This window comes from Osmerus mordax, chromosome 7 (assembly GCF_038355195.1).
Source record: "Osmerus mordax isolate fOsmMor3 chromosome 7, fOsmMor3.pri, whole genome shotgun sequence".
Taxonomy (NCBI): Eukaryota; Metazoa; Chordata; class Actinopteri; order Osmeriformes; family Osmeridae; genus Osmerus; species Osmerus mordax.
Genome location: NC_090056.1, coordinates 14275239 through 14289992, shown reverse-complemented (window position 1 = coordinate 14289992; position 14754 = coordinate 14275239). Strand labels below are relative to the sequence as shown.

The following is a 14754-nucleotide window of genomic DNA, read 5'->3' as shown; positions in this document are numbered from 1 at the left end:
TTACAGAAGTACTACTATATATGTATAGCGTATTTCTTACTTAAAATGTAAAACCATGCATTTCTTTCATACAATTTCTTGAACGAAGCCTTGTCAGAAATGTCATGGAAGATTCATTGGAAATGCTACTAGCTTTACCTGCTGTTAGGAAACAGACCCACTGTGCCCCCCAGAGGGTGTTCCTGAGAACACCCTAAATAATATGGCACTAAACAGATGATAAAAAACATTTAAATAGCTTAATCATAAACATATTTCACGTGAATGCAAGTTTGATAAATAATTTTACATTGTTTTAAAAAAATACTTAAATTAAATTAAATATTGTATACAATAATACATCAAACATTTTAAGTTAATTACACAAGCAGAATGTGCGTTTTTTTCGTAATCTGTAATATGGATCATGGTTTCGGATTTTCGGAATTCTACTAACCATGCCTGAAGTTGGAGCGATTCTTTGCGGAAGTACTGACGTGTTCACTAGCCTGCACGAGAGGTAGCTAGTTAGGTAGAGCCGAGTGACACAGCGGCCGCATCAGGTAAGAAATAAGTCTGTCATTATGCATTTTGTCTCTCAGTATGAAATCAGTTCTGTGGTATATCATTTTAGTACCAATAAGGTACCCAAACCGAAGTAAGACCTTCAGTGCAATTCCTACAAATAGCAATTCAAGAGACCACATAGTTGTGGTAGCTACTTAGCTAGCTAGCCGTCAATTTAACGCTAGCTTGGTTTCCAACCGAGAGACAATTCTGTGAGGTACAGCCTACAGTAGCAGTTTCTCCGGAAGTGAGTTGTCAAATGTTTTAGATTCCTGCTGGTGGATGTAGTTCGTCTTCCAGTTAACGCCGATATATAAATTAAAAGATTAACAGATTGGACTTCAGGTCATGTTTACGGAATGCTTAGGTTAAGCTACAGGTCAACTGTGGGGAATGTAGGGTATCATTCATTGCTTTACAGCCGATGTTAAAGAATATCGTTTACGTGAAAACTACAAAACCCAGAGAAGCCTCTAGTTGGACCAGGAAGGTACCATAACTATTAATTCTCAATTATTTCTAGTGAGCTAGTTATGCAAGGTTAGATAACCAACATCTAGGTATCTAGCAGACATAATTTGTCCTATTATTGCAAGACAGGACATGAGTAACATACGCCGGCTAGCTGATCAACATGTTAGCTAGCTTCAGTCAGAATTTAAACATGAAAACCTTCTCTGATAAAAAAAATAAAAAATAATCTGCTATGCATAATATTAAGGCATGTGGTTGATGTTAGTGTAAGTACAGCTAGATAGATGACTATCTTAAAGGGTATATGATCCGACACGGTCATTGATTGAACTAGTGCCTGTTCTCCACTGTAGTTTCACATTTCGTTAGCTCCCTAGTGCCGTGGGGCGTACCTAGCCGGCCAGCTAGCTTGGAATGGTAGCTAGCTCAGTAGCTTGGCTATAGCCGGTGAACGTTAGCTAGCTAGCGTATATAGCTAGGTAGGTTTATTTATCTGTAAATCATATTTGTGACAACGCTCGACCGTAAGTAATTCACTACCGCATGTTTGCAAGCTAGCTGGGTGACATTGATTAAGTTGCGTGTGGTCTGCTACATCAAATAGCTCCCGTATTGGTGATCGGTTGTTGGTTTGTTTGCCGGCCTGGTATATTTCCCTTGTCAGGCCTAGTAACGTTACGCTAGCTGGTGGTTAGCTTCATACCACCTATCTACAGTAGTAACAGCAAGCAAGTTTTGGCTAAACAATACAGTACCGGTGTATTTCTACGTGGACATACAATGGCAATTGCCGTTTGGAATGTTAGATAATCTCTAGTTAATTATAGCAGCTCAAAGTTATCTCACTATCATCCAAAACCTCAAGGAGCTGATATAGATCAATAAAATTACGTTATATAGTTAGTCAAACAGACCAATGCATTATGTACCATCATTTAGTGATGATGGTCACATATGAGTATTTTTGATCTACTTTTTTTGTAGCCTCTTTAACCTTGTACTGAACACTCAGAGAAAAGTGTCTTTGAATGAACTGTTATCACCCTTCTCTTGAGACTCGCTTGGAAATCCAAGACCCTCAAGTATACAATCTATTCTGCTCACTTATCCTAATCAATACTAGACTGGGTTAGACTATGATGATGTCTGATAAAAATGTATGTCTGCCTTTTTGTCTCCACAAGCAGAATGTCAGAAGGGGACAGTGCTGGTGAATCGATCCATGGGAAACCATCTGTAATTGGTAGCTTTTTCACGCGGCTTGGACAGGTACCGACTACAGCAGAGATCGCATAGAACTAAACAATTATTATGACCAACCAAATACTGTGCTGCAATAACAAATTTATTTCAAAATATATGACATTGTAGGGAATTGTTGTCTACTAATTGTTTACTACTGATTTCTTATCAACTTTCTACCTGCTCTCCCATACAGATCTATCAGTCATGGCTCGACAAGTCAACACCGTTCTCAATTGTACGATGGGCAGTAACTCTTCTGCTAACGGCCATTTACATGATCAGAGTGTACATTTTACAGGTAAAGAAGCATGCGGCTTATTCACAATGAAATATGTTGTTTATATTTCCCATGCATTAAAATGATACATATTCAAACAGTTTAGGTAGCATTCCAGTGGATATTCTTTTTCAACGTTGCAGCTATCTCAGACCCAAACTTTGACAATAGCTTGTACTTAATTTTAGGGCTTAGGTTTGTCTAAATGTAAGATATTTCTCTGCTATTTTCAGGGTTGGTATATAGTCACATATGCTCTGGGAATCTACCATCTCAACCTGTTCATCGCTTTTCTATCACCAAAAGTGGATCCATCAATGCTTGATGATGCAGGCAAGTTGTTCTTCTTAATACCAGACATTTACCTGGGATTTTTGGTTTGCTTTAAGTGGTACATGGCTTAATTACTTAAACCTGGTTCACACTATTGCATATTTTTACAGACTGTAAAACGGCATAACTTCTCGATACAATACCTATGTATGAGTATGTTTGATTGTTTTCAAAATGGCCAAAGGCAGGTTGTACTGTGGTTAATTATCGATGCAAAAGTTGAGAAAACTCAACATTTGGGTATTTGTATGGATGCGTATGATCAATTGTAACCCAGATGTTTCAGAACTCCTGTACAGTAGTGTACAGGACAACAATTTGGTGCACCCCCATTCTCTGCAGACACATCTGTAGTAGTGTGAGAAAAGATTCCTGTTTTGGCACTGTCAGCGGCCTCACATTTGAGATTTTTGTACAGTTCACGTTTTTTCAATACATCTGTGAGCTCAGCTGGGAACACTATCACATGTGAACCATTTAGCCTCTCCACCGATTTCTAGATGAAGGCCCAGCTCTTCCCACCAAGCAGAATGAGGAGTTCCGCCCTTTCATCAGAAGGTTGCCTGAATTCAAATTCTGGTGAGAGCCCTTAACAACTCAACCATCTATTGCTACCCTCCACAAATGATTTAAATGACCTTTTCTTTTTTCATTGTAACCACTGATTACATATGCCAACCCATTTTCCCAAATTAGTTTTCCTGCAACCCACTGGTACTTTGTCAGATGGTACACTTGTGCCATATGACAGGATTACTGGTGACCATGCTGCAAAAGGGGATTTGAATAGATTAAGACTAATTAGTATTGCATGCTGATAGATCTGAGCCATTTTGAAGCCTATAACTGTGTCACAAGATTTAGAATAATATATGCTTTTGAATGCCATCATTGGCTAGCCTGTGGGTTGGTGAGTTTAAGATTTGCATTGCAACAAGTGAGTTCATTAGTATGTTTTAATGAATAACAATAATTGGATGTGAATCAATAATTTGTGTCACTACAAATTCAAGTTTGGCAACCAGTTTGACTGCAATGGTGTGTGACTAGTAATTATAAAAGACTGTATATTTATGTTGTGTTGTGCTTCTTTCCTCAGGCATTCGGCAACAAAAGGCATTGTCATCGCTATGATTTGCACATTCTTTGAAGCCTTCAATGTGCCAGTGTTTTGGCCAATTCTTGTAATGTACTTCATCATGCTCTTCTGCATTACCATGAAGAGGCAGATCAAGGTAAGATTATACACATCTGCTACAAAGACCTGAATTCAATTGCAGATAGTAAAGACTCATGATTATTGAAGGGATTCATCAATTTGTGTATTATTGTATTTTTGCATACCACGCTAATGAAATATTCCCTTTTAAATATGTTTATTTACGGCAATTTAAAGGGCTTCAAACTGTCAGGGTAATGTCTACTGAATTAAACAGCTTCAATATGCACATGCTAATTGCAGATTACTAATGTCTTTGTCAAGTAAATGTTTTTTTAACTCTGTTTTCAGCATATGGTCAAGTACAGATATCTACCATTCACACATGGGAAGAGGACTTACAGAGGCAAGGAAGACACAGGGAAACCTTTTGCTAGTTAAAAAACAAAACAAAAAAAACCCTCCCCCAATATTTTTGAAATTAAAATGATCCAAAAAATAATAATTTTAAAGCGTGGTCAGATGGATGACGTGGGTCAGTGCTTCTTTGTAAAGGAGAACAAACAGAGAATGGAAACGAGTTTTGATCCATGTTGACAGTGTTGGATGAGGGGGGGGGGGGTGGTGTCCAGGATTGGTTTAGTCAAGAAACGCTGCCTTTTTTTGTAGGAAATGGGGGTTTGAGTGAGTCATCTTCCATTGGGATCAGTTGTTTGTTTAGTTGGCTGACATGCAGTGCCACCTTTTGCCTTGTAACCCTATAGGGTAAGTATAAAGTCACCTAGAGGATTTGGCACTGAATGGGATTGCAGTAAAACTAAGTTGTGGATTATTGTGGACAATTCCCTTCAACTACTAAGCTCTGTCTCCAAGTTAAATAAATCTGCCAACTTTTGACATTGTACCTACTTGTTTGTAACACATTTATTGGAAATTACCTAGATTTAGAGTGAAATAACCAAATTAGATGTAAATTAAAATTTAAGTAAAAATGTAAGTTTATGAATGATTTCTCTTGTGATCAAGTGTACTGTTGCACTGGCTTGAGAGGCTCCCACTAAAATGTCCTTTGTACTTCATGCTGTCAATTTTAGTGAACATGCATACACTATGAAGGCTGCCTATCATAACCATTCATTTATTATTTCAACAATTATGAAAACACAGTTATTTGCTGTTTTGGATAGAAGACAACTTCCTTACTGCATAGTTTTCCTGGAATTGTTAAGATTAAGAGCGATTATGATGGGCTTCATGTCATATTTTATCACATGATGCATAGTTCAAGGTTGGTGGCATCAGTAGTTGTGTTACTGCTTCCAGTAGATTAGAGTATGTTTGTGTTAGTTCCTCTGCTTTTGTGTCTTGTATTGTTCAACCAAAAGAGAAAACTGTCCGTCCGCACTCCTGGAAACTATCCTAGGATTTTGCATCATGGTCCCTGTTAAATTTATAACCAAATTTCTTTCAAATGTATATTGTACATTTTACCAATCCAAGATACACCAAGTCCACAGGCTTTGACACTGCAATGAAACCATGTGTGTGTTCAAGCTAGGGGTACTTTCCATGGAAATCTAGTAGCATGTACTTTCTTACATTCTGTGTTTATTTAGAAGCTGATGGCAAAAATCAAATAATTCCAAACAAATATATTCTCTCTTTCTCTTCTTTTGCAGAGGACACATAAGAAAATTGAGATTGAGAGATTTTAATGTAACAAATGGATGAAGGGGGTTGTGAACACGTTTTTCTTTTTCTCTCCACCCCAAACTTTTTTGGCATTTTTATCAGTATGCTGGGGATCTTATAAGTGTGTGCAGTAGTATTTTTGGTAACCAGAGACATTTTGGAATACCTTGATCAGCACTGTAATAAAGGATCAAAACATTTTTTCCTGTAAAAAAGAAAAGAGTTCATTGTGTTTAAAAGGGTTGTCTTGAGGATTTATATATTTTAAAAGATCAAACTGTTTGATTATTTTTACTTGTTTATTTTCAAATCACAAGACTATTTTCAGTTGTTGAACCCATCATGTTATTTGAAACAAATTAAACAAAACCGGTAATTAGACTCTAGATTTGTGTTTCCCATGGACTACATTGCATGTTCTTGGTTTCTCTTGTGCTAAAGTTAAAAACATGATTTTAATAACTAAGTGTAATTTTTTCACTCCAAATGCTATTAAAGAGACTGTGTCCCTTCCAGCAAAGGATTGGTGTTTCAGATTCATATTTTGAAATTAGAGGTGGGTGGACCTGCTTACTTTGATTTATGGGTTACGATGTTTGTTACCATGTTTATTTGAGTCATGCCTTTGGACAGCAAATCAATTTTGCCTTCCGCAGTTGGTATAATATTTGCAAAGAGAGGCAGCTTCACAACATTTGTTTCACAGGAATAGTCAAATGTTTTCATTATTTCTTTTGACCACATCCTTATTTACTTAGGTGCACATCCTAGGGTTAACAATGAATTGATTTATTTTGATTCATTGGTTTTCTAAAGTACAGCACATTTGCTTCAGGATGGTTTAGCAAATGATGCATACAGAAGAGTATGTAAATTGACAAATGTAAAGGGATTGTGAAGTTGGTGCTTGACATTTTGTTCTTGACCAAAGGTAAGGCAATAAGCTATGAAAGGTACATGTTGCTTTGTGAATTCAAAGCAATGATGGGGGAGTTCTTAGCTTTGCTGGTTCTGTCGGGGCTTCTCCAACATCTGCTACCCAATGGCTCCTGCATGGAGTTTGACCTAGATGGAAAGTATTTGCTGGGTGGACTTTTTGATGTTCATACTACCATCACATACGGTGTTCATGATCTGCCTTTCGAATTGGATTGTTCAAAGTGAGTAGGTTGTTTTTTTGTAAATTGGTTTTCTGCCCATGCTGACAATCTGTTTGATACATTCAGTGCATCCTTCGGTTTTAAGGGATTTTTAAGATTTCCTTATTTGAAATGCTATGCACTCATATCTTATTTTCTTTTCATTCAGTGTCCTCATTTTTAGTCGACAGTGCTGTTTAGAGTCATACAGTATGCGGCACACATGCTGTTTGATTTTGAATGGATGTTGTGACATACCTAGATTAACTGAAACTTCCCACAATCCTCCTACAGACAGCCCTTTACACTGGCAAGTTATCGAAGGCTCCAGGTGATGAGGTTTGCAGTAGAGGAGATCAATAACTCTACCCTCATCCTGCCCAATCAGTCACTTGGTTATGAAATATTCGACTTTTGCTCAAATGTCCTCAACCTTCCAACTGTCTTGAGTCTCATGTCCAGTAATGGATCCATAGAAGTCAAGGATGAATATGTTGACTACCTCTCCAAAGTAATAGGAATCATCGGTCCATACAGAAGTGAAGATACCATGACTATTGCTCCTTTATTCATGATGCACCTCATTCCTATGGTAAAGTTGTGTTTTTATATCTTCAAACAACAATTTCATAGTTCTAAACACAAGCTATTATTATTGTTTGAGAACATGACATAGACAGTCCTGGTATTCAGAGTAAAAGTGTATAAGCCTTGTATGTAATAATGTAAATGTTATGTTGATGCTGGATGTTTTGAGCTTTAGAAACCTATGCAAAAAAACGGTGTCTGTCTTAATAGATCAATTATGGAGCTGCAAGTTCAGCTCTGAGTGAGAAGAGCAAATATCCATCTTTCTTTCGAACTGTACCCAGCAACCGGGACAATATACAGCTGATTATTTCAATTTTGCAACACTACAAGTGGCATTGGGTTGCTTTCATCACCAGCCAGGATGCCTACAGTGAAGACGGCTTGGACCTTTTCATAAGCATGATAAAGGACACTGAAATATGCTTAGCGTATACAGCTAATGTGAAGAAAATATCAAATGTCCTAGATATGTTTAGAACAATAGATAATCTTGGGGTAAATGTTATTGTTGTTTTTACTTTGCCGAGTGATGCAGGGGTTGTTTTTGAAACGGCAATAACAAATAACATACCAAAAAAAGTATGGATTTCAAGTGATGTCTGGTCTTTAGACGAAAAACTCCCCAAACTGAAGGGAATCGAGAAGATCGGCACCATAATTGGGGTAACACTGTCAGTTGTACCCATACCTGGTTTCGAAGAGTATCTCTATTTCTCAAAAGAGCAAGGACAATGTACAGCCTGTGCACTAGACTCTTCTGAGGAGATACTCTGTAGACATGCTTGTGACGAATGCACTGCTGTGGGTACAGAGGAAATCCTTTCTAAAGACGTATCCCACAATTTTGCTGTTTACTCTTCCGTCTATGCGTTGGCCAAAGCATTACACAATGTGTTGGAGTGCAGCAATGAGGGATGCAATGAAAATGTTACAGTACACCCCTTCATGGTGAGTTAATGCAACCTATTAAGCACATTTGTTTGAAGATTTTAGTAAAAGTGCGTCTTTTTATGTTGTAACAGACTAGTCACTATGGATAGATTATTGAACATAGGTAAAACTTTAAAGGTACTGTTTAGGTACTAATTCAAATGCAATATTCAGGCTAGCTGACTTTTTAATGATTTTTTACTTGATGTAATATGCATCTCTTACTCATCTAATTCTGCAAGTATTATATTCATATGTTCACAGCTTCTGAGGGAGTTACAGAAGTCAAATTTCACGCTTTTAAACCAAAATATTCAATTTGATGTTCATGGGGACCCAGTGTCTGCATCATATGAAATCCTTTTCTGGAAGAATGGCTGTCATGTAATGTTTGGGTCTTACAAAACTTACCCAAATTTCCAGTTCTTTATTAACAACAGTAAAATACAATGGCATACCAATGGCTCTGTGAGTTTTTCATAATTATTTTTTTTATCACAAACAGTACATTCTTTGTCTTCACAGTAATTAACAGATTCTTATTTTTGCTTAGGTGCCTGTGTCACAGTGTTCCCCTGACTGTCAAAAGGGATTTGTGAGAAATCAGAATGGAGACTACAAATGCTGCTTTAAATGTGAAATCTGTCCAAGGGATACCTATATTGACAGAACAGGTAAGAGCTTCCATAGATATGCATAAACTCCTTACACCCTTTAATAAGCAATGTGCTCTTTCTGGACAAAGCTATATTTATGTTTTTAAAGAGCAGCGTTATCCATTCATCTTGTACACACATCTGTGAAGAATAGAGAAATATTCATGTCTGTGTTCTAATTTTCTCCTGTCAAACAGTGAGTCTGTACCAGTGCAAGAACTGTCTGAAGACAGAGTGGTCAGAGCCAGGAAGCATTGCTTGTCTTGATCGTACAGTGGAGTATGTATCTTATACAGAACCTTTTGCCATCGTTATCCTGGTCTTAACTAGTTTATTGCTTGGACTAACACTGGCTGTTACCATTCTTTTTGCTCGCAACTTTGACACACCTGTTGTCAAGTCTGCCGGGGGACCAATGTGTGTCCTTGTCTTGGGCTGTCTAAGTGTTGCTAGCTTCACTGTGTTCTTCTACCTTGGTAAGCCAACAGAAATTAGTTGTTTATCAAGTATTTTGTTTGTTTTGTTATTTTCTATTTGCTTAGCCTGTTTAGGAGTGCGCTCCTTTCAGATAGTTTGCATTTTCAAAATGGCGACTAAGTTCCCTGTGTTGTACAAATGGTGGACAAAGTATAACGGACAGTGGCTAGTCATAGCTGGGACTTTTCTTTTTCAAGCCTTGTTGCTTACAGGGTATGTAGCCAAACCACCTAAACCATATAATGACACAACAAGCAAAAACCTAATTATAATCAAATGTGAAATGTTCAGCTCTGGACAACTAGTCACATCCAACTGTTTTCTTGCTGTCTTGTGCATTTTATGCTTTATAATCTCATACATTGGAAAGAATCTGCCCAAAAACTATAATGAGGCTAAAGCAATCACTTTTTGCCTGCTTATCCTTATCCTTACCTGGATGGCCTTTAGCACAACCACCATGCTGTACAAAGGGAAGTACATTCAGGGTCTTAATGCATTGGCCGTGGTTTGTAGTCTGTACTCTATCCTCCTTTGGTATTTTCTACCAAAGTGCTATATCATAATTTTTCAGCCTCAGAAAAATACACAACAGCACTTCCAAGGTCTGATTCAAAGTTACACCCTGAATATCAGCAACTAGGAGCACAACATACAAAGTTACATGGATGATATTTAGCTTATATTTGATCTCTTCATAGATTTAGATTTATACCTTTTTATGAATCTTTATTTGGTTTGGGGTACAACAGCATTTTTTACTTTTACTTTAGTGATGACTGTATACTAGGTTTATAGTAAACTCTAAAGTAATTCACTTTTAGTAAAGTAAATAATTTAAGTATGTCTTTCTACTGTCAAATAACGGATTTGTCCTTAGTAAATATAGCTAGTTGTTTTTTTTTACACTATAGTTGGTCTCTATAAACTACAGACCTTTTTACTGACATATTTCTCGTGTTATATGTTCCTTAACCACATGGTGTCGCTACCAGGCCTTGACACTGACAGTCTCTTCAGGATTGGGTAGGGGGCTATAGGTGAGCTTCAGTCGTGGTTTAAATAAATTCCAGCTCCTTACTGTTAGTATGCTTTATGCTTATTTGTGGAGTATATAATACAAATTGTTTATATAAAATGTAATTCAGTCGCATACATTTGAGATTTTAGGGTTATGCTTGCAATAAATTGCTACTAGACTGTGTAAACGTAGGCTATAGTGAGAAAATACCTGAAGTTCAACAGTTAATCTTCAAGTATTTTGTGTAGGCATACCAAACGTAGACCTATTATGTTTTGCCAATAAATCAGTATATGGGAAGATAATGTCCAGCCTCTTATCTGTCTCTCATACCTAATACTAATTTCACACACACACACACACACACACACACACACACACACACACACACACACACACTAGGCCTACTATAGCTTGTTTAAGCTCTCCATCCAGGCATATACCCCTCATTCTTATATCTGATAGCTTCCAGTGTCCTTAGGTAAAAAATGTTTTAAACACACATTATCTTAATATTTAAAAGAGGACCTGATATAGGAATTACAAATAGGATATTTGGGATAAAAATCCCCTTCGTTTTATGCAAACTGTTGTAAGGCGAAACAGGTCAACACGTAAAATTAGAGGTTTTAGGGGCCCTGGATTTGCTCCTATAGTTGTGTCAACGTAAAGGCCTTACCTTGGGGGGTAGCCTATGTGGCCATTTCAGAGAGTAAATTGCTATTTTGTTGTGACCATTCAGTTCTCTTCCACGGAGAATTTGGGGGACGCACCGTGAAACTAGGAACGAATCGCTAAATGGTGCCTGTGTGCGTGGCATATGGTGCGGTTCGCCAGCTGGACGCTGACACCAACAAATTGACAATTTCATACCAATTTTAGGGTAGATAGATAATCCACACCCCACACGAAGTTTAAGGAAACTCAGCCCTCAGAGTGTAAATAAGTTAAACAACTCGTAAAGGGGAGCAAGAGCGACAGGGACAATTATCCAATCCTCCTTGAGGCTATATTATTTACCAAAATCCTTGTAGTGTATGCCATATTCAACTTACATCTGGTCACGAAACGATCTCTTTGTCTAACTAAAGCACCGGTAACCGCATTTGCCACTTACGCTTTTGCTGAGAGACTGCATATTTCTTTTCCACAAAATATGGAGCGAGGAAAATTGGAGGAACGCCTCCTGGCTTTTCAGTTGTACATTCCGATTTTCCACTTTTTCTAGATAAAGGAAATGTCCTGGGAAAACCTGCTGCAACAATTGACAACAATCACGTCTTTCTTAAATGCAAAGCACCCAAACTTCTGAATGTTTAAAATGACAAAACCGTCTGTGATTTGAGGCTATGGCTAGGGTTCGAGTTGCCCGCCTAATAGATGCCTATACATTTTATCATGGCTTTTCAATTAGGCTAAGTTTACTGATCAAATAGGCTAATGCAAACATAATATTAAAAAATTGCATTGGCAAAACAAAATTACAATTTCAGTGGGCCTAATTGTCTCCAGCCAGTCATATAATGAATCCCATCATAAAAATCAATTCCCTGGTCTCATTGCACCCCAGTCTGTCTATTTTTATCTGGTACTTTAAGGTTGCTGGATGCCCATTGTATGATCTTCTTGGAATTTATGCTCAAGGCATGAGCCTAATAGGTTTTGATAATAAAATCTCCAATCCAGCGTCGTTGATGCCAAAATAATCATACTTAGTAACTCTGTTGTCTAACATATGGGCAAAGATAGTGTTTTAAAAAGTAGCCACGTTATTCTTATTCTAATCCGTCTGAAGTAGTGTAGAGTCATGCCAGATGTTTAGCAATTCAAGGCACTTCAATACCCATGCGCCATAGTGACTAACAATGACGGGCTCCTTTTGTTAGGTGCTTGTGTCTTTCAGTCAAACGCTCCACAAAGGGACTCATCCTCAGTCGAGTTATAAAGTTACTTTCCACTAGTTCATTTCAGCTCTTGAAAAAACCCTAAGCGATGTTAATGTGCACCTCTGCTCTTTTCAGCTGGTAACCCCGGTTCACATAGCCAAACACCAGCTATTGTGTAGGCTTTCCAAAGTAAAGACCCTTAAATAACCTGGTGACCAGTCTATAGAAATTCATGATATTTGATGTTTGATCAAAGCTTCGCTAAAGGACCGTCGCGTGCACAGCCTTTCTTTCTGCAGCCTACATACTGTCATTTTTGGTCAGTACAGTAGACACGTGTATGGTACTTTTTTAACAGAGCTTCAGTAATTGAATACACTTTGCCCACATCACTTTTGCTGAAGACCCTGAACGGAAGGCGTTTCCACAATTAGTTGCGCTCTCTGTCAGATAGAGACAATCTGCATCATGCCGTTCATATATTTACTTATGGCCTATATACCTTACTTAGACGTAGGTAAGGTAGCCTAATAGGCCTAGGTAAACTAACCTACAGTTTATGCACTGTGGAACTCTTGTGTTATATATCCTACACTATTAAAATCACATAAAATCTTAATATTATTTTCTTTCATACAAAAGCCCAATATCTAGGCTACAAGTTTAATGGCCTAAAGGAGGAATTCACAGCCTTTACTTTTCTGAATGGCGTTTCAATTCCATTTAACCTCACTTTCCTCCCTGACCATTCGCTTGCTAATATGACCAAGTTTTCTTCTGTGGAAAAAAGTTTATTGTAGGTAATTGTATAATTGCTTCACTAATTGCTGTTAACAAGTCCTCAAAGTCCCCAATAATTACAGCATTCTTTGTACGAACCCCACTGCCACACATACATAACAAAAGAATATTAGGGTTAATGAATTACCCGAGAGAGAAAAGGGAAAGTGAAGGAAAAGCAAGAGGTGCTTTTAGAAAGATACAATTAACTTGTAATTTAATGGCATGTTATTAGCATGTCCGATTTGTACACAGGTCTCTTTGCGCTATTATTATGGATAAACGATTGTCTCTTCTTTTGTATATCAGTAGCACTGTGGTTTAACCTATTCGGCTAGCAACCTTTTAAAGCCTCGCTGTGTCACAATAATGTAGGCCAATGTTATTCTCCCCATAAAGCCAAGTATGGGCGCTAATTGAAATGATAGGCCTCGTGTCCATGCCATGTAATCAACGTGAAATCGTTGTCCCTGAATCAAAAATACATCGGTTTGCTATGTTTCCAACCATGGCAAAATTACGTGTCCCTGTAAAATCTGAGCGTGAAAACACGGATAATGCAGGACAAAAGAAACGAACCAGCACTCATTCACCAGTGAATCGTGGTCGAATTTCATACTGATTAAACGCTGTATTACCACTTTGAACACAACATAAAATTCCTGGCACCAATTATTCGGTTGATTTTACGCAATTAGCCATAGGCCGAACTCTACATAGCCTTGCACGTTTTAATATGAGCAATAGCCGTTTTTAATCTTCCACTGACAATGTTAAATCCTCAAAAAATGCTTCTAGTTTTGATGATAAACGTCTATAGCCTAATTTCTAAGACCCATTTCAAAAAATAATTAATAGGCCTAGCAAACTGCTTTGTGACGTTTAGGCTACCTATAATTCATTCAACAATTCATTCGTTCATTATTTTGACAAAAGTTTAAAAACGTCCTTATTGGTTATTAAGCTATACTTTTTCTTTTTATATTTCAAAATAGCCTTTCTGACTTTGGGCTTGTGAGTTAGTGTTAAACCACTGGGGAATCGGTGACGCAGACCTTATTTGTGAGCACAAAACAGACAGAAGAAAAGATCAAGGGCCTCTCGCCATTGCAGTCTTTTCATTGGTGCTTTGCTTCACAACTAAGATGTTAATGCGCAACCCCTGTCCCTCTCCGCCATTTGTTCCTGCGCGCTCAATTGTAATCATTGTGTGGAATCAAGCTTGAGTAGACTCGAGCAACTTTGAAAGTATAACCTTTGAAAATCAATATAAGATGTCGCGTGTCTTACAAATGGCGTAAACAAATCATGTTCAAGTTTCTCTTTGGGTTTCACACTTCAAATGTAACTATAACGTTGGTATTTTTTACATCTGTGTGGACATTGGCTACCCCCAAATACAACACTGCCACGTTTCTATACAATTAATAAAATAAGCCTACATTGTTCAAGATACTCCATGACAAACACTGACAAAAGTCCAGACATACAACGTTCTTCTGAAATGTGTTGTCTTCTTCGATTATTCTTTCAAGATAGAATAGTGTC

General features: G+C 37.6%; 2 protein-coding genes across 5 annotated transcripts; both read left to right on the top strand.

Moving 5' to 3' along the window:
- Positions 1-481: 481 nt before the first annotated feature.
- Positions 482-6249, top strand: rer1 (retention in endoplasmic reticulum sorting receptor 1). 4 transcript variants are annotated; one of them, XR_010876881.1, is made up of 8 exons: positions 482-542; positions 2208-2289; positions 2459-2563; positions 2776-2875; positions 3376-3454; positions 3975-4110; positions 4386-4799; positions 5714-6249. XR_010876881.1 is itself a non-coding variant. In XM_067240600.1 (8 exons), exons 2-8 carry the CDS (start codon positions 2209-2211, stop codon positions 5722-5724), a joined length of 567 nt encoding a protein of 188 aa, XP_067096701.1. In that variant the 5' UTR covers positions 482-542; position 2208; the 3' UTR covers positions 5725-6249. The 4 variants fall into 4 exon arrangements, 3 of the variants coding, with proteins under 3 accessions (XP_067096701.1, XP_067096699.1, XP_067096700.1); XM_067240600.1 differs by having other exon boundaries at positions 4386-4440; XM_067240598.1 differs by lacking the exon at positions 5714-6249 and having other exon boundaries at positions 4386-4938.
- Positions 6250-6683: 434 nt separating this feature from the next.
- On the top strand, positions 6684-10162 carry tas1r2.2 (taste receptor, type 1, member 2, tandem duplicate 2). Its single transcript, XM_067240568.1, has 6 exons — positions 6684-6886; positions 7160-7457; positions 7664-8404; positions 8651-8854; positions 8940-9060; positions 9240-10162. The coding sequence occupies exons 1-6, from the start codon at positions 6684-6686 to the stop codon at positions 10160-10162; spliced, it is 2490 nt and encodes an 829-aa protein (XP_067096669.1).
- Positions 10163-14754: the final 4592 nt, after the last annotated feature.